The following is a 25,739-nucleotide window of genomic DNA, read 5'->3' on the forward strand; positions in this document are numbered from 1 at the left end:
AAAGAGGGAGTTTGACTTTGTTCCTTCTCAACAGCCCTGAGAAGCCTAACAATTTCCATTAAATACCCACAGGGGTGAAACCAGACGAGGTGGTGGTGAATATAGAAGATGGGCCAAAGAAGAAGAAAGACAAAATGCTCAAGAAGAAACTCAAAGAAGAAATCCCCAACCTGGCGGTCTTGCAAGTGTGTGGACACAGCCCTCTTGGCCATGGATGGGGTGGGAGGCTCTGGAGGCGGGTTCTGTTATTGCGTCAGTCAACCCTAGTAATGCCTTTGTCTGAACTAACTTCCTTTGTCTTCATTATAATCATGGATGCAGAGAAATGAACCTTAACAAGCATGCAAGCCCAAACAATGGAGCTTGCTAATTTTCTGTTTTCAATGTCCTCATATTAAGAAGGGGCATAACTTATATTGGTTAACTTGGATCCAGCAAGGTAATTTGCAGTGGATGAGTTCCCCTTGGCTCAGCTCTCAGAGATGGACATTATCATGCTCAAAATATGCTCAAAATAGCACGACTTTTAACTCTCCCTACAGTCAGCTCTGTCAGACCAATCTTAACATTAGTCAGAGGCTATTAGCTAGAGGCATATTTATGAATATGAAAATTGGGAGCATTGAGGCTCCTGGTTGGCTCAGTCAGTTAAGCATCCAACTCTTGATTTTGGCTCAGGTCATGATCTCATGGTTCTTGGGGTCGAGCCCTGAATTGGACTCTTCACTGACAGCATGGAGCCTGCTTGGGATTCTCTCTCTCTCCCTCTTTCTCTGCTTTCCCCCTGCTCATGTGCATGTACACTCTCTCCCTCTTTATCTCAAAATACATAAGTAAACTTTAAAAAAAAAAGAAAAAAAATTGGGAGTATGAAAATTACATATAACAAATTTGGGTAAGTAATTTTGATAGGAAATTTGACTATGTGATTCAATTATATTACCAAACCTAAAACTCAACTTGATTTTGCATTTCTAAAGTGTATATACATAACTTCACACTTGAAAAATCCATGACTGTATGTATGGTAACAAAAACAAATATTCTGTCACCTTATGTGTAAAGAATTAGGTGCTTAATGAACATTTACTGATTTGAATGTCTTCAGAATATTAGTCTATGTCCAACAACCAAATGACATCAATTCACTATAAAAAAGTTTCTCATATTTATAGCCATATAAATTTTTTTTTAATTTTGGTGTAGCCACACTTGTTACAACTTCAAAGTTTATCCAAAAGGTTTTATAAATTTGCAAATATAAATTATAAAATTTATAATTTATAAAATTAAAAATTTAAAATTTTTTTTTAATTTTGGTGTAGCCACACTGTTGGAACTTCAAAGTTTATCCAAAAGGTTTTATAAATTTCAGAGTGGTAGCTAGTTCTAGGAGTGCTGACTCAATCATATTCCTTATCTTGCTAACAATAAATTAACAGTGGCTTGTTAGATTTTTCCAGTGGGTGTATATCAAGGCTGGTTTTGGAGAATCTTGGCATTTCTCATTTAATCAGTCCTGGGCCTTCCTTCCTCTGATCTCACTCTTCTCCCTTCTCCCTAAAGATATATGATGGTGACCTTGAGAGTGAATTCAACCATTTTGAAGACTGGGTGAAAACCTTTGAACTCTTCAGAGGCAAATCTACAGAGGATGACCATGGCCTCGATGGGGACCGGGTCATAGGGAAGTTTAAGGCAAGTTCCAAGTTAACTCTTTTATTTGGGTCTCCTGTCTGTAAAATGTCAGATACGACTCAGTTCTGTTAATGAAACTGCGGTGTGGGAAGTGTGTAAGAAAATCCCTTAGTCTTTTACACAAGACCCTTTCTAGAACTCAATAAGGCTTAGCCCTGTCTTTTGAGATATTTGGTTTGTGGCCAGGGAGGTGAGTTGGAACTCAGTCTGATGGGATATAAGGAGATAGAGTTGTTACCTAAAAGGATCACTGAATTTTATTTTGCTTCTTCCACCCCTGACCTGCCCAATATATGATCTATACAGATCTACCAATTGGATAATTAAACCATCAAACAACACTAGCCCTTCATTCTGGCAGACTCCTGGTGGCAGTACCACAAAGCAGGGGTCGGCACTTACTCTGAACTGCGGTGTGCTGGGCCATGTGATGCAGGGCAGCACGTTGGAAATAGTGTAGGTACCGCAGTTCACCACTCTTCATAATCCTAGCTAGCTTCATGATATTATACTTGACCTCCCTGAGCCTCAGTGGTGGCATCTGAAAATAGGAAATACTGCAGTCAGGCTTGAAGGAGGTGGTGGGAGAAAGTACGAGCTCAGTGCCCCTTTGTATAAGGTACTCAGCATCCTATCTGATGCTCCTGTTTATGTTCCTCACCTGACAATGTGAGGGGGGTGTCACTGCACCAATACCGATTCCCTGATGTCCCGTGAAGAAGCTCAGATACAAGCAGGTTACATGAGTTGCCTGAGGACACCCAGAGGCAAGGGTAATGCCAGCCCAGGTCATGCTGGGTCCCAGGCGATGCTCATTTTCCCAGCACTATGCCCTCGATGGCTTTTGATGGCCACATGACCGTCTTGTTTCACTGAGTCATGCTTTGCGGTTCCAGGGCTCCTTCTGCATCTACAAGAGCCCCACGGATTCCAGCATTGAGGACTGTGGGCAGCTGAGAATCCAGCAAGGGGTTCCTCCCAACCACCCGGTCAAAGTCCTGATCAGGGTGTACATTGTCGCGGTAAGCCACCCTTGTTTACTCTGAGGGACTGTCTTAATCTGCTCCAGCTGCCGTAACAAAATAGCACAGACTGGGTAACTTAAACAACAGACATTTATTTCCTCATGGATCTGGAGGCTGGAAGTCCATGATCAAGGTTGTCCATGATCAAGCCATAAGAGTTGGTTTCTGGTAAGGTGTCCCTTCCTGGCTCGTAAATGGCCACCTCCTTACTGTGTCCTCACATGGGTTTTCTTCTGTGTGCATGTATGCGCGCACACACACACACACACACACACACATGCACACACAGCAAGGGTGAGTGAGTGAGCAAGAGAGTGTGAGAGAGAGAGAGAGACAGACAGACAGACAGGGAAGGGGAGACCTGGTATCTCTTCCTCTTCTTATAAGGGCACTAGTCCTGTTGGATTTGGGCACCACCCTTATGACCTCATAGATCCTTAATTAGCTCCCTAAAGGCCCTATCTCCAAATACAGTCACATTAAGGGTTAGGGCTTCAACACAGCATTTTGAGAACACACACTGCAAACCATAACAGGGATATGAAGTTTGGTTGGTAACATGCACATTTGCTGGCTTTTCACTTATGGAAGATACTTCCCGGGCAGGTAAGACAGCTCTGGGTGGCTTCATTTGCTCTCTGTGGTTGCCTGATAGCTGGAGAGAAAACCAAATTAAGGCTGGAACAGGAAGCTCACAGGCAAGAGAGCAGAACCAGGGCCGACCAGGGCAGCCGTCACTGTGAAGTCCTCCCCCGTGGCGATGCCTCTCCACTGTTGCAGTGAGAAATTTCATTTCAAGTGTATTTGCAAGAAAAATATTGCTTCTGCTCTAGGCTTCTTGCTTTCTGATAACGAGAGCACTACACTTTTTTTTCTTTTTGTAAGTTTTTGTTTAAAGTCCAGTTGGTTAACATACAGTGTAATATTGTTTCAGGTGTACAATTTGGTGATTCAACACTTCCATACATCACGCGGTGCTCATCAGGACAAGTGCCCTCCTTAATCCCCATCCCCTCTTTCCCCCGTCCCCCCACCCGCCTCCCCTCTGGCAACCAGCAGTTTCGTCTCTACAGTTAAGAGTCTGTTTCTTGGTTGAGAGCACTACACTTTGATTATGAAACTTTTTGACCTGATTGCCTGGAAGCTTGGGGCCAGATCTAATGTTCCATCAAAGCAAATCTCTGCTGAGCCTTTGTGGCTCATGTATTTGTTTTCATCTCCTGCCCTTGGAGTTGATTTTCATAATCTTATTTGATTGCAGTAGTCTTATTTTATACCAAGTCCTTGCTTAAATTGCCTACACCCTTTTTTAGAAACATAAATGAAGCATAAAACAAAGATAAATTATTTGCTAATACTCAGGGAAAATGAAAATGTTGCCTTTCCGTGATGCGGTCTCCATGTGTCCTCTGCAGCACCATGTGTCTGGCATGTTCTAATCATCAAGGATGTGGTGATCAAAACAAAACAAAAGAAAACAAAACAAAACAAAACAGGGTCTCTGCCCTCAAGGAAGTGACAATCTAGTTGGAAAGATTAGAAGTACTTATAAAGAATCATTGGCAGTTCTGGGTCATCTATATTAAACACCCACCCATAGGATAGTTTAGACTACCTTTTCAACATTTTGTTCAGGAGGTCACTTATGGCATGGGAGAGATCATTAATATGCATTCCTCAGGAAACAGACCCTGTGTTCAAATAACTTTGAGAAATAGTGCACATAATAATTTTTCCCTTTCCCAACCCCTGAGATTTCCCATAATAATTTTTTCCTTCCCCAGCAAAGCCCATTAGCACATTCAAGGTATGAGAGAATTCCAGAAGGAAAGAAGCCTATTTAACTATTGAATATTTAGCAGCATTTCCTAAACTTCTTGCCCCACACCTTTATTCCCCCGTCTGCAGAAAATCCCATAGAACTATGGTTCTCTGGAACGTATTTTGGGGAATCCAGAAATAGAGGGTAGGAACAGTAGGAAGGAGAGGGAGAAATATCTTGGACCACAGAGATTGGAGAGGATTATTATTTATTTGCTCATTCGGCAAATATCCACAGCACGCATTTCATGTGTCTGGTATCCTATAGACAAAGGCCAGGAGTACGGATGAGGCTTCTGCTCAGGAAGCAGCATGGGGGTGGGAGGGTGTGGGCTGGAACTGGAGGACGGGCGGGGCTTGGACAAATGGAGAGTAAGTCGGTGGTGGCCCTGGTTGCAGAGAAGATAGATTCCCTGCAATTAGGGACAGTCAGTGAGTTTCACTGGCAGTGCTAGTAACAGTGATTATGTGATTTGCTCTCTCACGCTAAGATTTAATCAACGAACTAAATAATAAGTTAATTTCGTTTAATAAAACATCCAAAAATGTAAAAAATAATACGACTTAAAAGTTACGTCGAAAAAGAAATCAAATCTCCTCACCTCTGCAATTCTATGCCCAGAAATAACTTACTTTTCTTATGAATATGTAAACACATCCAGATCTATAGTTGACCCTTGAACAACATAGTGGTGAGGGGTGTCAACCCCTCTTAGTGGAAAATCCATGTATAACTTTTGACCCCCCCCAAACTTACCTCCTAATAGCCCACTGTTGACCGGAAGCCTTCCTGATTACATAGACAGTCAATTAACATGTATTGTGTATATCATTTGTATTATATACTGTATTCTTACAGTAAAGTAGGTGAAGTGTCTCACTCTTGATTTCAGCTCAGGTCATGGTCTCACGGTTCGTGAGTTCGAGCCCCGCGTCGGGCTCTGTGCTGACAGTGTGGAGCCTGCTTGGGATTCTCTCACTCCCTCTCTCTCTGCCCTCCCCCACTCGTGCTGTCTCTCTCTCTCTCTCAAAATAAATAAATAAACATTTAAAAAAATCATAAGGAATAGAAAATACATTTACAGTATTATGCTGTATTTATTGAAAAAAAAAAAACCTATGTGTAAGTGGACCTGCACAGTTTAAACCCATGTTTTTAAGAATCAACTGTATTTATACTAGTCTATAGCTACATCCAAGTATTTACTTAACAGAGTCTTGCTTCGTGCATTACATACTAATCTCTCTCTTTTTTTTTTAAGTATCACCTGGATATTTTCCAGATCAGTACATACAGGTGTTCCTCTTTTTTGTAGTAGCCACCTAGTGTTTTCTTGAATTAATGTAGTATCCGTTTATTCATCCTTTCAACAAATCCTAAGACCCTGTTCTAGGTCCTGGAGATAATATAATGAATGCGATAGACCGTGCTCTTGCCCTGATGGAGATTACATACCAGCCAGGGGTGGTGTGGGGATGAAGACAGCATAAAAAAATCAACAGAGGAACGGATAAATGAGATGAATGTCGGAGATAACTGCTACGTAAAGAATTAAAATTCGGTGATGTGACGAGAGCAAATGAGGAAAGGGGTGTTTTGGATTGAGTTTCTCCCTAAGTAATTGACACACGGGTTGTTTACAAATGTGGCTCTTAAACAGTGCCCAAATGAACATCCTGGAAAATAGAGCTTTGTGTGCTTATACATTCCATCTGTAGGCCAGAGTCCTAAAAATAGGATCGTTTCTCACTCAGCTCTCATCTCTGCAGAATTTCTCCATTTTATCACTCCTCTCCAGCCCCCTCGCCGGGTCTTCCCTTACAAAGCATTTCCCTGTGGTGAGTTAAGGCCCAGCTTGTCTGGAAGCAGACCTCACTCTGAGCAACAGACCATTACTCACCTGGCCAGTGCTAAATGCAGGCCTGATGGAGTCATGGATTCAGAGCCCATCAGTTGTGGGGTGAGCCTTTAGGTGCCCCCTTCCCCATGATTTTACGGATAGATGCCCAAGATCACATAAGACATGGGATCAGAACTCAAAGTCATGCCTTCTGGCTCCTGTCCAGCTTGGTGCTCGTTACTCTGTCAAGTGCTACTTTCCACTGGGCAGATGACTCTAGGGAAAGTTCGACTTGAGAAAAGCTGGTAAGTTTTCTTTCAGCGGCAGAATGGAGAGGCTAAAGCGGTGGCTCTTAACCTTGGCTGCACACTAGAATCATCTAGAGAGCTTCTAAAAGTCCCAAAGCTCAAGGCCGATTAAATTAGAATCTGCGGATGGAACGCGGGCATCCATATTTTTTAAAACTCCCAGGTGATCTGAGTGTGCAGGCAATGTTGAGAACCACTGGGCCACAAGGGTTCTCTTTCTCCTCTTCAGGCATTTAATCTCAGCCCCGCTGATCCAGACGGCAAAGCAGATCCCTACATTGTGATCAAGCTTGGCCAAACAGAAATCAAAGACCGGGACAAATACATCCCCAAACAACTGAACCCAGTATTTGGAAGGTCAGTGGCTATCTGGGTCGTGATGTGTCGTCCTGTGTGCATTTGCTCCTGCTGTGTTTCTGTGGGGGGACTGGTGTGTGTGTTGTGTGTCTGAGTGAATGTGGCAAGAGGTTAAGAGCTGACCTCTGCCTTTGGTAAGAGCCAATCAAACCTAACCTTAGTGGAGAAGGGCCAGATTCTTTCCTTGGTCCCTTTAGGAATTTGGTTATGCCCATAGTTTTCCAAGAATGGTTTTCCTAGATCTCAAATTTAAGAGGCACCTTGAATGGTCATCAGATTCAGCCTCCTTCCTTTGGACAGAGAGATTTCCTTTTTACAAAAGGCAAGTGCAGCCCAGAAAGGTTTAGAAACTTATTCAAGTTCACACAGCTCATGAGTAGGGGAGAAGGGGCCACACCTTTGGTCTTTTGTCTCCTATCAAAGGGATTTTCCATCCTATAATTTTGCAGCTCGTTTGAGGTGACCCCTGAAGTAAACCAATTGGACTGTGTCCTCTGCTTGTGTTTTGCTTTCCTGCGAAGTGTTACAACAGGCGTTGCATTTGTGCACGTTCAGGTGGATGAGGTGTTCTCCGGTTCACAGCAACCCTACTGCCCCTGTTTGTCTTCTAACAGGAGGTGGCACATGTTTGTGTTCCCTCCTTGGGTTTGTGGACCTGCTACCTATGGAGTCAGGTAGATGTGGGTTACGTTCTGCCACGTATAGGCTGTGTAACTTTATGCAGGAGACTTAACCTCTCTGATCCCAGATTTTCGATCAAACACTAATAATGACACTTGACTCCCAGTGACCTTTAAATGATTAAACATACAGCACGTTGTCCCCACTAGCACATAGTTGATACTCAGAACACATTTGCTTCCTTCCTCTCCCCCGTGATAATCATTTTAGCAATGGATTCGTCCTAACTTTATTCAATTTCTCTTTTTCTTGCATAACAAGGAGCGTGAGATGAACTCTCCATCAGCCTCATTTAGGTTCATTTACACTTTGGTGATCACAGTGGGCGCTCTGACATTTGATCAGAACCAACCTTTTAACACTTTATTGCTCTGGAGGAAATGAAGCAATAAATGATCTTGCCTGTTCCCATTAATGAGAATGAGTAAAACAGTGGTGCCAGGGAAACTTGCCCTTGCTTCCCTGATGCAGAGATGACCTTTATTATTGCCTTCCTTTTCTGTAACTAGCACTTCATTTCCCAGGTCCTTTGTAGTCACTTTTTATTAGCTGCTTCAGTGCCATGAATTAGACTGGTTTCATGACCCCCGTTTATGGCTGTGGTAAACAAAAGAAGAGGATGATGGAATATTCCCTCCAGCCTCTGGCACGGTGGTACCTCTTCTGGAAGCCCTCCATGCATAGATGTTTTGTTGGATGCGTTTCTCATTGTTACTCAGGGACAGAATTTGCTGGCTCAGTCCTGCGTGTTCCAGCAGGCAAAGTAGAGGGCCCCTGTGCCTGACCTGGGGTCTGGGGAATCCCTCTTTGCGACCTCACTGAATGAGGATGTCACAGGCTCCACCCCATGATGCCCCCGGCACCTTGCCTGCTTTCCTTTCCTTCATAGTCTCTGACATACCTTGATATGCTTCTGTGTTTTTTGGCTGTCGCTCATTTCCCCACAAGAGGGTAAGCTCCATGTGAGCAGGGACTTGGTCTAGTCTTTTCAATGCTGCATCCCTAGGACCTACAACAGAGCAGATAAATGCTCAGCAAGTATTTGTAGAAAGAATGCATGAATGAATGAACAGATGGATGGACGAACCTTCAGTTTCCAGTCGGATTTAATGGGCCCTGCCACTCTGCATCATCCTGAGGTGGTGCATGTCCACAGACTTTGGCATTTCCTCATTTTCTTAACTCACAGTGCCTGGCACACAGTGAGTGCATAATAAACGTCAAATGAACAAATGAATACATAAAAGAATGGATGAATGGGACATCTTTCCTCTGAAGCTTAGAGGTACTGAAATGTTTCAATAAGGCTCCATTTTTACCCATTTCATGATGCTTTCCCTCTCTCTTTTTTTTTTAAGTCATTTCTATACCCAACGTGGGTCTCAAACTCACAACCCTGAGATCAAGAGTCGCATGCTCCTCTGACTGAGCCAGCCAGGTGTCCCAAGGCCTCCTCATTTCTCAACCGCCGTTATATTTAGAGGTAGTATCTCATTGACACACAAGTTGATATAAGCCTAGCTTTTCCCCCAGTGACTGGAAGTCCAACCATGGTGAGCTATTTTGGGTAGCTCTTTTAATGACACTCCAGTGAAAAGTCAGGAGAGGTTAATCTATGAACACTCCACTTGGGAAGACGGACCAAAGCAACTGGGTCTTCTGTCATGGTTGCCAGGGTAGTTAAGCACTTAACAAGTCTTCCTTGCTGGTAGCAGCTGTGTGACAGCCAGCCCCAGAGATAGTGGCTGGAGACTTCCCTGTGAGACACGTCCAGAATATCAAGTATAGTTGGGAATCGACATCTTGGAGCCCCAGGCAATGCTGTGCCTTCCAGTGGAAGACATGTGGGTTTCTTCCCCACACAGCCCTATCTCTAGACCTGCCGAGTCTGTTACAGTCAGTGGAGCTGTGGTGTTTTTGCTTCTTTCTCTCGGGAGAGGGTTAATTGGCTCAGGGCTGTGCTAGGATTGCAGTGGCTGCCACAGTGGAGGGTGAAAGCCAGGGCTAAGTGGGTCTGACCGCAAGGCAGCAGCCCAGACAGGCCTGCGGACGTGGAAGGAAGTAACGGGGCCTTCCGTTCTCCCTTCCTCCCCTTCTCCTCTTGGCCCCTCGCTCACAGACCAGCCCACCCTACCTGTCCCAGGGCAGCCAGAGTTAGAAACAGCTGGAGAACACTGGTGCGTCCTTGACTGTGCTTTCGAGAAGACACTTCGCCAAATCCACTCAAAACGTATTTCTTAATTATCTCCTCTAATGCTCAGCAGCATGGATAACACATTGTCCCAGGAAACCCCACAGCACTGTTTTTCCTTTCAGCACCTTGCATTGGTGTGGCATCAGGGAATGAGCTTAGAGCTAGGGGTCAGGGAGCTGGCACTGATCCTAGTTTGACCTGATTAATGGTCAGGTGCAGGCAAGTCACTTATGTTCTCTGGGTGTCAATTTCCTTATCTGTTAAGTGAAGAGGTTGGATATGCTGATCCCTGAGATCCCTTCCAGTTCAGAGGAACATTCAATTGTGTGCTCTCTGCAGGAAAAGCAAGGGCTTCAGCAGTGCAGCTGAAGGAGGCAGGTAGGTCTCTGTTGTCGAGGGGCTCAGAATTTTCCAGAGATGGCTTTGTAGTCCTGCAATTCTGTTTTTGGGATTTTCCATCTTCAGAGGGGTTTTCATTTAAAACAAACTCAGCTGACGTTCCCTGACAAAGGAACAATGAAGGGGAAAGGGAATGGCAATGATTGGGGACCAGTTGAATACCTGGACGCTAAATGTGTGGTTTGTGTGAACAATATCACATGTAACGACCATGCTATATTGCAAAGAAGACATATTGATCCCCACTTACACGTAAGGAGGCTGAGAGGGATGAAATAACTTTCCCAAAGTTTTAAACCTGAGAAGTTGCAGATTCAAATCCAGAGTTAGAAGTTAGGGGACACCTGGGTGGCTCAGTCGTTTGAACTTCTAACTCTTGATCTCCATTCCGGTCTTGATCTCAGGTTTGTGAGTTCAAGCCCCACGATGGGCTCCCCGCTGGGCATGGAGCCTACTTTAAAAAAAAAAAAAGAAAAAAAAACATTGGAAGCCAGTTCTGTTCAAGAGCAAACACTCCAGATTTCTCACACCCATCTTGCCGTCACCCTGGATGATTGCAGGGTGCAGCCCATGGAAGGGGAGACTATGGGCTACTGGAAACTGACCACAGAATTGGAAATTGATCGAATCTCAATGAAACGCTAAACCAAATAAATACCTGCTAAGTATTCGTTGAGTTGCTGAGTGTTGAGCGAGTTCTTATGAACCACAGGCTAGCTAAAAGCAGAGCTGGCAGACGCTCCCTGTGTTGCCAGATGTTGTTGACTCCTAATGCCTTTACTTGGACCACAGGTCATTTGAGATCCAGGCCATGTTCCCAAAGGAGTCCCTGCTCTCCATCCTCATCTACGACCATGACATGATCGGGACAGATGACCTCATTGGCGAGACCCGGATCGACCTGGAGAACCGCTTCTACAGCAGACATCGAGCCATCTGTGGCTTGCAGAGCCAGTACGAGATGTAGGTTCTTCCTGCGGGGAGCTGGGAGGTGGGGGCGTGGGGGGGGGGGCACTGCTGGCGTTCAGCAGCCGTGCCTCATACTGGCCTGCTCTGGGAAGGCCAGCTGGAATGTGCCAGAGGGGTTCCATGTCAGCAGGGCTGGTTGGGGAAATCGTTCACTGAACTCCAGGGTTGGGGCTGGGGAGGCAGTGCTGATTTAGAACCCAGGGCAGGGTCTTCAAGAGTCAAGAGCTAAATTATACACGTTCACTCAATTGGCCGGGCCCAGTGGGCAGACTTTCCTGGTGAAGACTGATGTTAGGAGAATTATTAGCAGAATACAAATACCCAAATCCCAGTTAATTATAATGAACTCTCCTGAGTGCTTAGGAGATGGCAGACACTACACCTCATTCAGTTCTCTCAAGCCCGTGAGGTGCTATCCCTGCCTTACAAAGAGGGAGGAGTGGACCCAGCTCTCACTCTTTACGATGATTTTGAATTCTGCTTCATTTCAAAGTATAGGCTATCAGCTCTGTATTTCTTTAAGTGTGTTTTATCTGTTATCTCCAGAAAAAATAAAAATCTTACGAATGTCAGCCAGGAAAATATAAAAACATTCATTAGATTTCCGTGGCGTAATTTTAGAAATAGTTTTCTTGAATGTAAAATAACATGTACTCATTGCAGAAAATCGAGGAAATACAGAAAAGTACAAAGTTATGCTCAAACTATTCCACCCAGACATAACTTATATAAAAAAAAGTCTGCAGTATTTCCTTTCAGGATTTTTCCTATGCCATTTTCCCCCAAAGTTGGCCTCATACTATCTATCCATGTCATTTTGTAAGCTGCTTGTTGTCACCTACTCTTGTGAGCATTAGTGACACTAATTTAGTGTCACTAAGTATTTTTTGAAATCATTATTTCGATAGCCTAGAAATCCAGGTCAGTTTTCGGGACTCTGGTGAATGTATAACACACACACCCCCGCCCCCGCCCTGGGGTGTTTACACATCCAAAGTACCTGAGAAGGTGCCGTTCAGAGAATGGTTGGCTCTTCTCGCTCTGAAGTCAGGGGAGGAAGCCACAGGCCAGTGTGGTGTCTTCTGTTCAGAAGAATTTCCTGATGGCAGAACTAACAGAGAGCAGGGTAGTTTAGTCAAGGGAGTTACAACCTTCGTTCGGTACATTTTTAAAAATAGGGGCGCCTGGGTGGCTCAGTCAGTTGAGCATCTGACTCTTGATTTCGGCTCAGGTCATGAGCTCATGATTTGTGGGTTGGAGCTCCACATGGGGCTCTGTGCTGGCAGCATGGAGCCTGCTTAGGATTCTTTCTCTCTCTCTCTCTGCCCCTTCCCCACTCATGCCTGTGCTCTCTTTCTCAGAAGAAATAAACTTACCACAAATAGATGAGAGCCCCCCCAAGAGCACCCCCAAACAAAAACAAACAAGAGCACCTGTTTCTGGGGAGGCCTGTGTATGTATGGCTCTGGGCATGGCTTGGATGAAGTTTTCAGGATCCTTATACCTCTGGCACAATGTAGGAAAACTGCTTTATAGTTATGTTTTGATTTATTTAAATACTTAAGTTTCATTCTGATGGATCCTGTGTCCCAGTGAGCAGAGAAGTCAAGCTCGTCTTGGTCATGGCTCATAGGGAGCATTTCATTGCGAGTTAATATTTTTTAACCAAACAGCTGGTGTTTAAGGGAAGAAGGGGTTGGGAAGATTGAGAAACTAACCACCAGGAAAATCCCTGATTAGAGAAACAGCACATCGACTCGCTACCTGTGACATGAGCCTCCACTAGGATTTTGGTGGGGGAAGAGGGGGAGAAAGGAGCAAAGAAATTGAAGGGATGAGCTAGGCTTTCCTCTTAGAAGAAGTAGTCAAATGGCACTTCTGCAAGGGACAGGACGAAAGCAGAACTGCATGCCAAGAAACCCATAGGGACAGAGAGCAGATGGCTGGCTGCCAATGGCTGAGGAGAGGCAGGGATTAAGGAGCAACCACTTAGTGGGTACAGGTGTTCTTTTGGGGTGATGAAAAGTTTTTGAAACTGGACAGTGGTTGCACAACATTATGAATGTACTGATGCCACTGAGTTGGTCAATTTTATGTTATGTGAATTTCCCCTCAATTTTTTTAAGGTACATTGCTAAAACAAAAACAAAACCAAAAACAAAACCAAGAACTACCTTAGTGGACTTTTATGTCAAGCTACTCAGAAGTCCTGCCTTTCATACAAGCATGCGGATGCTGAGGTATTGACCACCAAAGAGAGAAAACAAAACAAAACACATTAGCCCCAAGTGTATGGAGCAGCAAGAAATCGGAAGGAAACCACGGATCCTACTTCGGTGGTCCTTTTACTGGATACCTTGAGGGTATCCTCCCAGGGGAAGGCAGGCCTCACCCTATCCATCCTTCTTCCTCTTTTCAGAGAAGGATACAATGCCTGGAGAGACACCTCCAAACCCACCGAGATCCTCACGAAGCTCTGCAAAGACAATAAACTGGATGGACCCTACTTTCGCCCTGGGAAAATACAGATAGGAAACCAGGTCTTTTCTGGAAAAACAGTCTTCACGGAGGAGGACACTGGTAACTCCCACGGTGTAGCCTGCTGATGTTGCTTTTCTTTTAAAAAGCCTGCTCCGGTGGTATTTCTGGCTGGGGACTGCAGTCATCTATTGTAAAGTAATTCATGCTCGTGGTAGAAAATCACTCCTAACCCTCAAATTCAGAAATAAGCATGCTGCATGCTGGTGTTATGACAATTCTCCTTCGTTCCTTGAACTATTATTTATAATATTCCCTTTTAAGGCTGTGTCCTTTATTTACATTGTGTCCATTTTTTTGGGGGGGGGGGGCAATGCTACCATGAACTTCCTCATACATATTTTTGCACACTTCTGATATTTTTATAGCACGTATCACCTAAATAGGAGTGTTGCGTTGGAAGGTTAGGCAGTAACCTCAAAATAAATATTATATAAGGTAAATCATTGGACACGATCCAAATTACCCTCACACATATTATACCAGCAACTCTCTTATTTCGCTACCAAGAAGCAGATTTTCCGTATAACATAGTGGGACATACCAGGAAGATCCCAGGGAGGCTTTCTTAAATTTTGGACGAGAAAAGAAAAGCCACGTTTACTTTAACGACGCAGAACAATTCTTGTAATGCCGTTCCAGTCCATTTGATGCAAATCCATAGGTGCCAGTCTACATACCTGCAAAACCTAGGTTCAGAGCGTCCGATGCAGAGAACCCAATTAAGGACGTATTTCCGGATCTTTTCACACTGTTATGTTGATCCCACCACTTTGATGCCAACATTTCTTTTCACCTTGTTATTTTGACTTCAGAAACTTCTGGAAAGTTTTTGCAGGCAGAGTACTTGACATTTGAATAGTGTGTTAATAACATATTAATGAATTTTTGTTGAGAAAAATATTTTTTCACAATATACTCTATTAAAGCCAATTTCGTTCCTTGGTCCATATTCTACATTTCACGATGAAACCATGTTTTTGCCTGCCAGAAATCTGAAAGGATGTTCATCAAATCTGTACTCGGCTGATTAAACTTTATGACAAAAGATTTAGTTCATTGATTATGTGTTCATTCCCATCAACTTTTACTGATTGTAATTATTGCTGTTATGAGATCTGCCTGTGTGTGTGGCCTTTTTCTAAAACCAAGCTCAACTTCCAGATGTCAAGTTAGGCCATTCTGAACTTTACCAAAACAATTTGATTTTTTTCCAACAATTTTTGTGTTATTTTTGCAAGTACCTTTTCTACCAGTAGTTTTTATTACGTATTGCCTTCTTTGATAAGACGACAGAGCAGAGAACCTTTCCTATGAGCAGGTGTGTTGCTAGAAAGGAGCAACAATGAGGAAAGACAAGACCTCCATGCACACATATTGTGTGATTTCACCGCCTTGTACAGGGTCACCCTGATTCACCAGGCCCTCTCACACTATGGCATTAGCAAACAATCTTAAATCTCCAGGAAATATACCCTTTCCAGTGTCTTGAAGCCAAGCTTGTAGTTCATAGACTCTAGAGAAATCTGATTCAAGGGGCAAATGGAGCCCCGGACTCTGAGACCTTGACTGCTCTCTGGTCTTCTTCTCAACCCATCTCACTTCCCATTCTCTAAACCTCCTGTCTCTTTCCCTTCCCTTCCCTTCACTCCACCCCTACCTCTTTCCATTCTCTTTTTGTCCTTGTTCTCTTTTGCTCGTTTGCTCTCTCCCTGTGCCTCAGTATATTTATTTAACCTTTAAGGAAGAGTTTAAAAGTGCACCCGACAGCCCATCACTGTTCCATTGCAAGCACTTATGGCTGACAACTGTCTTTATTTCTTTTTCTTCCATGCAGATGAGACGGTGGAGTCTTACGAGCACCTGGCCCTCAGCGTTTTACATTCTTGGGAGGATATACCAGAGGTTGGGTGTAGGCTGGTTCCTGAGCACATAGAAACTCGGCCGCTGTACCACAAGGATAAGCCAGGAATGGAGCAGGTAGTGGCCAAGGCAGTTCTGGCCCCAACTGGAGTGTTCATCCCCAAGGGATAGGGCTTCATCCCTAAAAGTTAATCTTATGTGCCCTAGAATAATGGTTCTCAACCAGGGACAATTTTGCCTCCCTGCCCTAAACATTTAGCAATGTCTGGAAATATTTTTGGTTGTCTCATGTGGGTGGGGGTACTATTGGCATCTAGTGGGTAGAGGTCAGAGATGCGACTAGACATCCCATGGTGCACGGACGGCCTTCTGCAACAAAGAATTATTCAGCCCAAAATGTCAATAATGTTGAGGGTGAGAAGTTCTGCCCTAAAGCCAGAGTTGGATTTTAGTGCTTTTTGCTTTTTTAATGGATTTGATTATCAAACTCTGGAAAGAATGCTGATATTTGAGAAGCCAAAACCCGTCTGATACACCCAAGACCTTGTCCAGAATCTATCGGTAACTTCACAGTTCACTAGTTTTCCCAGAGAAGGAATAGCTGGTGACTTGTTTTGAAGAACTGGCAAGAGGAAGTGTGTGGAAAAAATAACCAGAGATCTGGGTTATGAGTGAGAAGGGAAGAGAAGATCAACTTTATTAAGAGCCTTCTTAATATGTACATATTAATCATAGGTACATAATTAATATGTACTTATGTACTAAGCCCTTTACATAAAATCTCACCTAATTAGGATGACCATAGAATTGTTTATCCAAATGATGACCATTTTCAGAGTGAAAGAGGCCACCAGGGACACCACCAGGATTTTCCTAGACAAGTAGGGGCATGTGGACCACCTTACTCTTACTCCTTAAGCAGCCTCATGATGTACTTATTATGATCCTTACTTTTAAGATGAAGACATTGAGGTTCAGAGAGTTTAAGTAACTTGCTCAAGGTTAATCGGCAGCTAAGTAGTAGAGCTGGGGTTTTACCCAGGCAGTTTGAGTTATAGTCCTGTCCCAGCCCTGGACTCACTCACCGTGTCACTTGGTCAAAACATACAGGCTTGACTCTAATGGAGCAAGAACACCCACACTGCTATTTCAGTGGTGTTGGGGTGTAGCACTAGTGACAGCACGTGTGGGAGAGTGCCTTGAAAAGATAAGCTCTTATCACATGTGGAAGCCTATGATTGTTTCCTGAAATTTACTACCAGATATTTAAAATCTTTTGGTTACTGGTATCTTTCATTTTACTATGTGGCTTTTTGGTTACAAGTGAATGTTGATATCTCTTTAGGATTGTAATCCTTCGTTAATTGGTCCTTCTCTTCCCAAATGCTCTTTGCTGACATTGTCCCTTCCCCAGGAAAGCTCTTGTCTTTTCTAGCCAAAGCCTCTCCTTCACCTAAATCCTACAAATCCTCCCTGCTCTGTTGGAAGCCTGCCTTCCTTTCTTCCTTCCCTTCCTTCCTTCCTTCTTTCCTTCCTTCCCTCCCTCTCTCCCTCCTTCTTCCTTCCTTCCTTCCTTCCTTCCTTCCTTCCTTCCTTCCTTTCCTTCCTTCCTTCCTTCTTTCCTTCCTTCCCTCCCTCTCTCCCTCCTTCTTCCTTCCTTCCTTCCTTCTTTCTTTCCTTTATTCTCTTTCTTTCTTTCCTTCCTTCCTTCCTTCCTTCCTTCCTTCCTTTCCTTCCTTCCTTCCTTCCTTCCCTTCCTTCCTTCCTTCCTTCCTTCCTTCCTTCCTTCCTTCCTAACTTCCCTTCTTTCTTTCCCTTCCTTTTTTCTTATAAAATCTCCCCTGACCATCCCAGTCCTTATTGGTCACTCACCTTCTTGCCTGAGCTGATGGAGTACTTAGAATGTATACAACAGAGCTGACCATTGAATCCACTGCACCTTCTTCCCACATGGGCTCTCGGATCCCTTGCAACAGGGTAAATTCTGACGCATGGAGTCCAAAGCAAGGGATGGGAGGCCTTATTCTGCCACCAGTTAGCCACAGGATTCATATCATTTGACTTCCCTGAGTCTTAGTTGTTTTGTTTTAATGTGTCACACGGGCATGTGGCAGGGTAAGCAGTAATGGAGATAATGATGTTAAGGCACATTGGAAACAATGAAGCATGATCCTTCTGACAGATAGTATTATCTTTTTAGTCCTTAGGAGTTTATAGAAAAAGCAGAGTCTCTGGAGTCAACAGACAAAGGTTGAATCCAGACTCTGCTACCTATTGTCTGTGTAAGTATGGGCAAGATGTGTTCTCATCTGCCAAGTAGGAATAATAACATCTACCCACTGAGGATATTGGGAGAATTGATGTAATGTTTATCAAATACACAGCACTGTGTCTACCACATTGTAGGTGCTCAATAAGGGTTAGCTTATCCTTTACCTTCTTCTTAACATATGCTCTAATTCTTAATAGAAATGTAAGTCCTGTCTTTGTCAACAAATATTCTAAACGTGTATAATATGAATAATATCCATATGGCATGATAAGATATGATATGATATATAGCTAATATCCATTTCTAGTAAAGGGATATGTTAAAACCATGAAGTCAGTTGCCCATGCAGTATCCCCACCAGAGTTAAAGGAGATCTTTTCTTAAAAAGGGCCGCCTGCAGATGTGGGTGGACATGTTTCCCAAAGATATGCCTCAACCTGGACCTCCAGTTGACATCTCGCCAAGGCAACCGAAAGGGTAAGTCATCTGCAGCCCTACATTCAGGGGAAGAGACCATGGTGGCAGACTAAAAGACCATGACATTTGATCAATTACATTGATTCTTGCATTGTAACATCGGTTACATTGATCAGTTGGCACCTGATAATCACATCTCATTCCCATCTGGCCATTTACAGCAGGGGCAAGTGATAGTAATGGTAACAGTGGTGATGATTAAAATGGTGGCCCCTGTTTTACGTAGGGGCTACGGAGCTTCAATATTCTGCAACATTCTGAAAAACATCAGCTAATGGAAGGAATTTCTGCTCAGAGAACTTCATGTCCTTGGTGATTCAAGCTGGGACACTTGGTTTTGATGGAACCAAGACCTTAAGTGTTGATATTTTTGAACTTGGTAATGTTGAGGAAGCCTATAGACTCACAGGAATTCCAGAATCCCATAGACACCAGCTGGTTCAGCTTTCAAGGTCTTCAGCCTAATGCTGCCTTCCCTTATCCCAGGTATGAATTGAGGGTAACCATCTGGAACACTGAAGATGTCATTTTAGAGGATGAGAATATCTTCACAGGACAAAAGTCAAGTGATATTTATGTTAAAGGGTAAGGTCATCAACAAACTCCATGCCCCCTTTTCTTCCCCTCCTTCCTCCTTTAACCCCTAACTGAACCTATGCCTCCTGGAAGATACTCCTCCCACCTCCCATAGAAGGAGTTCATCTTACTCACCTTCTTAGATAAGGTCACTTCCTTTGTCAAATATTCTTTGGTCACTTTGCTAAGAATTATTATCTTATAAAAATATTTTGTGAGGAAATCTTATATAAACATCTCTTTTCAGTTAAATGTTGGATACCTAAGCTTTTTGAGTGACATTCAAAATACCTTTACACCTGAAACAAGTAGAGAGATGTGGCACAAATGATGAGAGATTCAGTGTTAAGGACATTGTAAGACTAATACAGAAGCTAAAAGTCACACCTTACTCTTCGCTAGTTCTACCAAAAGGAAAGATGCCAACCTAGAACTCAGGAAACCACATTTTCCCCCTCTCCCTCCCTCCCTCCCTCCCTCCCTCCCTCCCTCCCTCTCTCTCTCTCACTCTCTCTCATATTGGCTATGACACAAACACCTTGGTAGGCTTCCTTTAAGCCCTTAATCATGGAGGGAAATGAGATGGTAAAGTGATTCAAACATGTCCCCTTAGATAAAACCCATCTCAGAAGTAGTGAACTCATCTCACCTCGTTTTGGTATCTCTTTGCCTTCTCCAAACAAGAAACGTTTTTCTTTGTTGACTCCATTTCTAGTATGCCATTGAATCTTGTCCATTTTGCTTTACAAATAGTCACCAGCACTGTCCATTCTCCCCGTCTTCACCACACCACAACCATTTCCCTCCATCATTTCTTGCTGGGGCCACCGAAGTACCAATACCATGTGGCTTGGTCTCTCCGTATTCACTCTTGACTCTGATAATATGTTCTCTATGTTGAACCATGGGTTATCTTTTCAAAGCATAATCTGATCAAGTCAACCCTATACTTTAGGCTCTTTAATGACATTCTATTTTCTCTGGATAAAGATTTAGATCCCTAATATGTCCTAAAGTATCCTGTATGACTAGCCCCTCCTATCTCTACAGCCCCATCTTGTTTTCTGCTCTTTAGTGATGCTGAGCTTCTTTCCCTTGTTATATGCACATCTCTCAGTGGTGACTTCTGCCACCCCCTCCATCCCTCTGTCCCCTTCCCTCTATGGCTACAGCTCTATGAAGGCAAAGGCCATCTCTGTGTGCTCCCATCACTCCTCTAACAGCTAGCACACTCCTTGGCTCATAATGGATACCACATATAGATTGGCTGAGGGAGCACAATCTTTACCTAAATAATTGCATCCATACTCTGAGTGGTACCACTCCTCTGGGATGTGGAAGTTCTTTATCTTTCCCTGACTTGTGGGGAAGGGATGTCTGCTTTCAGAAAGCAAATGGTTTGGAATTATCAATTAGTTTGAATTAAAAGCACCTATTTGCCCAGTAATTCACCATGGATAAAGCACTAGGGGAAAATGTATTAATCGCAGCTTACTCTTAACTGAGGAGGGAGAGCAGATGACACTAAGAGGAAATAACATTACATATAATTTGGAGGACACAAAGCACTTTACAGCTATTACCTCATATAATTCTTCAGAGCAACCCTACGAACTAGGTGCTGTCATTGCTGCTACTTTCCAAATGAAATAGAGGCACAGAAGGGTTGGGTAACTTATCCATGGCTTTCCGGGTAGTAATGGCACAGCCAGGATTAGAATTCAGGTAGGTGCAGACAGGCTTCTACCCTCCGTGCCACGTTGATCCAGACCTCTGGGTTTTTGAGGCCCAGAACCAGAGAGGAGGGGGCCAATCATAGGGCTGACACCAGGGGTCTAAACCAGACCAATTAGAGAGGCCCCAGGGCAATGGGTGCAGAGGTGGTACCCTCACTAAGAGTGCCCAGAGGGAGAGGAAACTCAGATTACACTTTCCTTTCACATTTCCTGAGTTTTCCCTCTTTTTTTTTTAATTTTTTTTTTTAACGTTTATTTATTTTTGAGACAGAGAGACAGAGCATGAACGGGGGAGGGTCTGAGAGAGAGGGAGACACAGAATCTGAAACAAGCTCCAGGCTCTGAGCTGTCAGCACAGAGCCCGACGCGGGGCTCGAACTCATCGACTGTGAGATCATGACCTGAGCCGAAGTCGGACGCTTAACCGACTGAGCCACCCAGGCGCCCCTTTCCTCTTTTTTTTTTTAATGTTTATTTATTTGTTTTGAGAGAGAGAGAGAGAGAGAGAGAGAGAGAGAATCTCAAGCAGACTCCACCCTGTCAGCACAGAGTCCAATGTGGGGCTTGAACTCATGAACCATGAGATCATGACCTGAGCTGAAACCAAGAGTCAGCTTAACTGGCTGAGCCACCCAGGTGCCCCTGAGTTTTCCTTCTTTATTGCATGGGGCTTCAAGGCTATCCCAGAGCAATTGAAGACATTTCCCAAATCTAGCTTAGAATGAGAATCTTGTTTCTGTTTCAGACCCTTTGACTCCTATTTGTCTCTTTCAGATTCGATGGAAACTTCCATCTGAATCTAACTATATCATAATTTGAAAACTATGAGCTGTGGCCACATTAAACTAGCTAAATCACTCTTGATTATACTGATGCCTGAATAATGGACTCAGAGTGTGTAATTCTTTTTCTGTGTTCACTCAGGTGGATAAAGGGTTTGGAAGATGACAAGCAGGAGACAGACGTGCATTACAACTCCTTGACTGGCGAGGGGAACTTCAACTGGCGCTTCCTGTTTCCATTTCAGTACCTCCCAGCTGAGAAGCAAATGGTCATTACGAAGAGGGAGAACATCTTTTCCTTAGAGAAGATGGAGTGTAAGACACCAGCCGTGTTGGTGCTTCAGGTTTGGGATTTTGAAACACTGTCCTCAGATGACTTTCTGGGTAAGCCAGTGACTTCGTAAAGCTCGTATTAATATTAAGGGTTTTGTCCCAGTTTGGGGAGAGTTCGGTCTGATTTAGCTACAAGGATAATTTCGGTGCAATTTATGATAGCAAAAAATTTAGAAACACTCCAAATAGCCATTCGTAGGGGATTGGCTGAATAAGTTACAGGGCATCCTTATGGTGGAAGATTATTTATTTATTTATTTATTTAGCGCAAGTGGAGGAGGGGGAGCGAGAGAGGGAGACACAGCATCTGAGGCAGGTTCCAGGCCCTGAGCTGTCAGCACAGAGCCCGATGTGGGGCTTGAACTCACAAACCGTGAGATCATGACCTGAGCCGAAGTCGGAAGTTTAACTGCCTGAGCCACCCAGGTGTCCCAGAAGATACATTTCAATCAGATTTAAAATCATCTTTGCTCTACCACTAAGAAGCCTATTAAATTTTGAGCTAGTTACTAGTCCCCTCTGTACCTCAGTTTTCTCCGGTTGTAAAATGGAGATAGTAATATTACATACCTCAGAGTGTGTTTAGAGCTGTACATGTGATAATATAATTTAAAAACTCATACATAATAAGCACCCAAAAAGTGATAATCCTGCAGCCATTAAAAATATTCATTTAGTGAGTTGGAAGTTATACAGGATGCACTAAGTGAACAAAGAGTGTAGAAAAAAATCCCCTTTCTGTAAAATATATGTTTATATGTATCAGAGGCAGAGGTAATCAGGGACAGGCAAAGAAACAATGACTGTCATAGGATAAGAACTAACGAGCAGCGGTCAACTTTGGGGGAATGGCATTTTATGGAATATTTTTCTATTAATTTTTTGCTTATGTGTATGCTCTAAATGCTTATAATTAACAAATATTATTTCTGTACTAGGGAAAGGTTATTTAAGAGAGAGAGACAAAATACTCTCATGTCATTATCTTCCCCTCTGTAATATTCACTCATCGCAAATACTTTGGGGGAGCCCACTAAGTCTTGGAGAGTAGCTACAGAGATGATAAGACTTGGTCCCCCACCTGGAGGGGGTTAGTGGGACTCAGAGGAAAGTGAGCTGGGGGAGGAGGTTCTTATAGGTGGATCCACATTAAGGCAGAGGAGAGCTCAGAGGATAGGCACGTAATCCCCACATACTCGGAGTAGATAAGACGCCCAGCAGCGATGACACCTGACACTGAAGCTTGAAAGTTATATATTGTAGCTCTGCCCCTGTCTACTACCTGCTACATTTGGTACATGTCTTGGTCATATTTGTATCCCCAAAACCTAGCACATGCTAGTGACCCCATGTGTACTGGTTGAATGACCAGTGAGTGAATGGATGGATGGATGAATGAATGAATGAATGAACGAACGGGTGGGTGAATAATTGGTGGTAATGGATTCTAAAGCCCTTCTGTAACTGTTAAGGGCATCTCTTCACAGGCTCCCTGGAAATGAACCTCAATAGCTTCCCCCAAGCCGCCAAGACTGCCAAAGCCTGCGATCTCGCCAAGTTTGAAAATGCAAGTGAGGAGAGCAAGATCTCCATATTCCAGCAAAAGCGTGTGCGGGGCTGGTGGCCTTTTGCTAAAAGCAAAGAACTCACAGTAAGTGGCAGCTGTAGGAGAGGGGGTTGGGAGGCAGACAGGGGACACCATGCTCTTTAAGTGAGTCATTTTGTAAACTTCAATTGGAGTGCCTTGAAGTGGCACAGAGTGCTTTAGGGCAAAGGTTCCGCTGAGAAGCAAGAATTTTGAAAATTTTATAAATGCATTAAGCTTCTGTATTTCAGCATACTTGATTTAATAGCCATGTGAGGATGGTTTTCTAACTTCTTGGCTTGAATGTATGCCCCCGGCATTATTTTTTTCCCCAACGTTTCTTGAAATTATGCATGAAGTCTTGACTAATATACAGTTTTAATGGAATGACCTCATCCCTTCACCCTTAAATGCAGAGACTCCATTTTAAGAGTGATCCAGACTTTTAAAATTACCTTGAGAGGGTAGCAGCAGGGAGAGCCATTTCCCCTTTCCCTGCGTTGCCAGCCCAGTCTGGACTGTACATGGTGCAGGGGCTCAGCCCATTCACAAATATTGTGAAGGGAGTTCTTGCAGCCTTCTTGGTCTTCCGAAAGGGAGAGTGGATGACCCACTTGAGAAAAGGGACTGCATTGGTGGCCCCTTTCTGTGCTGCCTTCTCCTCCTGGAGAGAACACATTCTCCCCTCCTCTCCTGTACCTAGTGGCGAAAGCACACCTGGGTTGTATCCCTTGTGGCCACACTTGGTTTTCTCTCGCTGCTCTAGCGGCCCAGTGAGGATGAGGCAAGGATTCCCTTTACACCTGACTCAGTAAATGGCTGGTGCTGGCCTTACTCTGTGGCATCTAGTCTTATTGTGTTTTGGAGGAGGTTTTCTCTTCCTGCCATTCTCAGTTGAACCGCCTCTGATTGGTGAGGTTGGGTCAAGAGAATGAGGCTGTAGGCAGGCTCATTCTTCCCCCTCTGGCCAAGTACACGTTGAGGGTTTATTGCATGGCCGCTTCTGTACTCTGTTCCAGGCCTCATGGCTTAGCACATTACAGATGTTCAGTCAATGAATTGGTTGATGAATGGGTGAATTCAGAAATAGAGGAAGCATGGCCACCGTGTTCAACCAGCTCAGAGTCTCGCGAGAGGGACGGATGCGTTAACAACCCCATTGTGCATGACGTAGTCAAAGCGTGTATGACCCAGGGAAGGAAAAGAGAGGAGGAAGGGAACCTGATTCTCTTTGAGGATGTCGAGGGTCAAGCAGAGCATCAGTTTTTCAAGAACAAAGGATGACGGCAAGGTACTTTCTTGATGAAGAAGAGGGTAGATAACTACTTCAAGTAGAGGAACCAGGAGGGGTGCAACATGGAGGCACCAAGTCTCCCCACATGGAAGGCTACCTGCCCACCAGTCAGAGTTGCCAGAGTGCGGTATGAGTTTGGGAAATGGGATTGCCAAGTCCCCAAATCCAAATTCGTGTGTTTTGACATAATTGCTGCTTCTATAAAATAATTGACAGTAATTATGTATGCATGATTACATAATGGCAGTCATTTATTCCATTTTTATAGCCCTTTAGAGTTTGCCAAGTATGTTCAGATCCCTTCTGTTATTTCATTTGACCCTAGTTGACTCTCTGTTAGTTTCTGTGTCACTTACTTCTTTCATTTCATGCAACACATATTTATTGAGCATCTATTAAGTGATAGGCCCTGGGAATAAAATATGAGTAATAACAGACATAGCCTCTGCCAGCATGGAGCTTACAGTCCAGCCTCAAAGACTGACACACACAAATGCAGTCACTCACAGGCACACCAAGAAAGCAGATACTTAACAAGGACCGGGGAGGAAACAACATGCTGAATTAAAGCATATCCACTGCAGGTATTTGCACTCCCTATGGTGGTTGGAGGCCTTTCCGTGACTGTGAAACTTTTAGGTTGAGGTCTGAAGAAGGAAAAGTAGTAGTTTTCCGTCAGAAAAACACAGAAGGAAATGTGTTACCAAGTAGACACCACAGGCAGAGGCCCTGAGGTGAGAATAAGTTTGGTGAGAGGGAGAAACTAAAATAAAACAAACCAACCCTCCTCCCTCCCCTGACCCCGCCATGAGCAGAGCATGGGGAGGAGTGAGGGTGCAGCAGAGGGGAGACCAGAGCCGGATCATGCAGACCACGGCGCCATATTGAAAAGTTTGGGTTTTATTCTCAGAGCAATGGGAAGCCACTGAATGGTCAGGGAGGTGAGAGGATCTGAATGGCAAAGGAAACACACGTCCTCACTGTTTATAT

The 25,739-nt window shown here is 43.9% G+C and overlaps 1 protein-coding gene across 1 annotated transcript in view; it reads left to right on the forward strand.

Annotated features, from left to right (window-relative positions):
- FER1L6 (fer-1 like family member 6) overlaps window positions 1-25,739 on the forward strand; it is a 137,043-nt gene that overhangs the window by 96,906 nt on the left and 14,398 nt on the right. Inside the window, exons 29-39 of the mRNA XM_042924123.1 lie at window positions 73-185; window positions 1,567-1,698; window positions 2,595-2,720; window positions 6,923-7,050; window positions 11,117-11,287; window positions 13,713-13,873; window positions 15,669-15,811; window positions 18,355-18,443; window positions 18,930-19,028; window positions 21,680-21,921; window positions 23,358-23,521. Of these exons, the coding sequence (XP_042780057.1) occupies window positions 73-185; window positions 1,567-1,698; window positions 2,595-2,720; window positions 6,923-7,050; window positions 11,117-11,287; window positions 13,713-13,873; window positions 15,669-15,811; window positions 18,355-18,443; window positions 18,930-19,028; window positions 21,680-21,921; window positions 23,358-23,521 (1,568 nt within the window). The remainder of the gene's footprint in view (window positions 1-72; window positions 186-1,566; window positions 1,699-2,594; window positions 2,721-6,922; window positions 7,051-11,116; window positions 11,288-13,712; window positions 13,874-15,668; window positions 15,812-18,354; window positions 18,444-18,929; window positions 19,029-21,679; window positions 21,922-23,357; window positions 23,522-25,739) is intronic.

Source organism: Panthera leo, chromosome F2 (genome assembly GCF_018350215.1).
Source record: "Panthera leo isolate Ple1 chromosome F2, P.leo_Ple1_pat1.1, whole genome shotgun sequence".
NCBI classification, from domain to species: Eukaryota; Metazoa; Chordata; class Mammalia; order Carnivora; family Felidae; genus Panthera; species Panthera leo.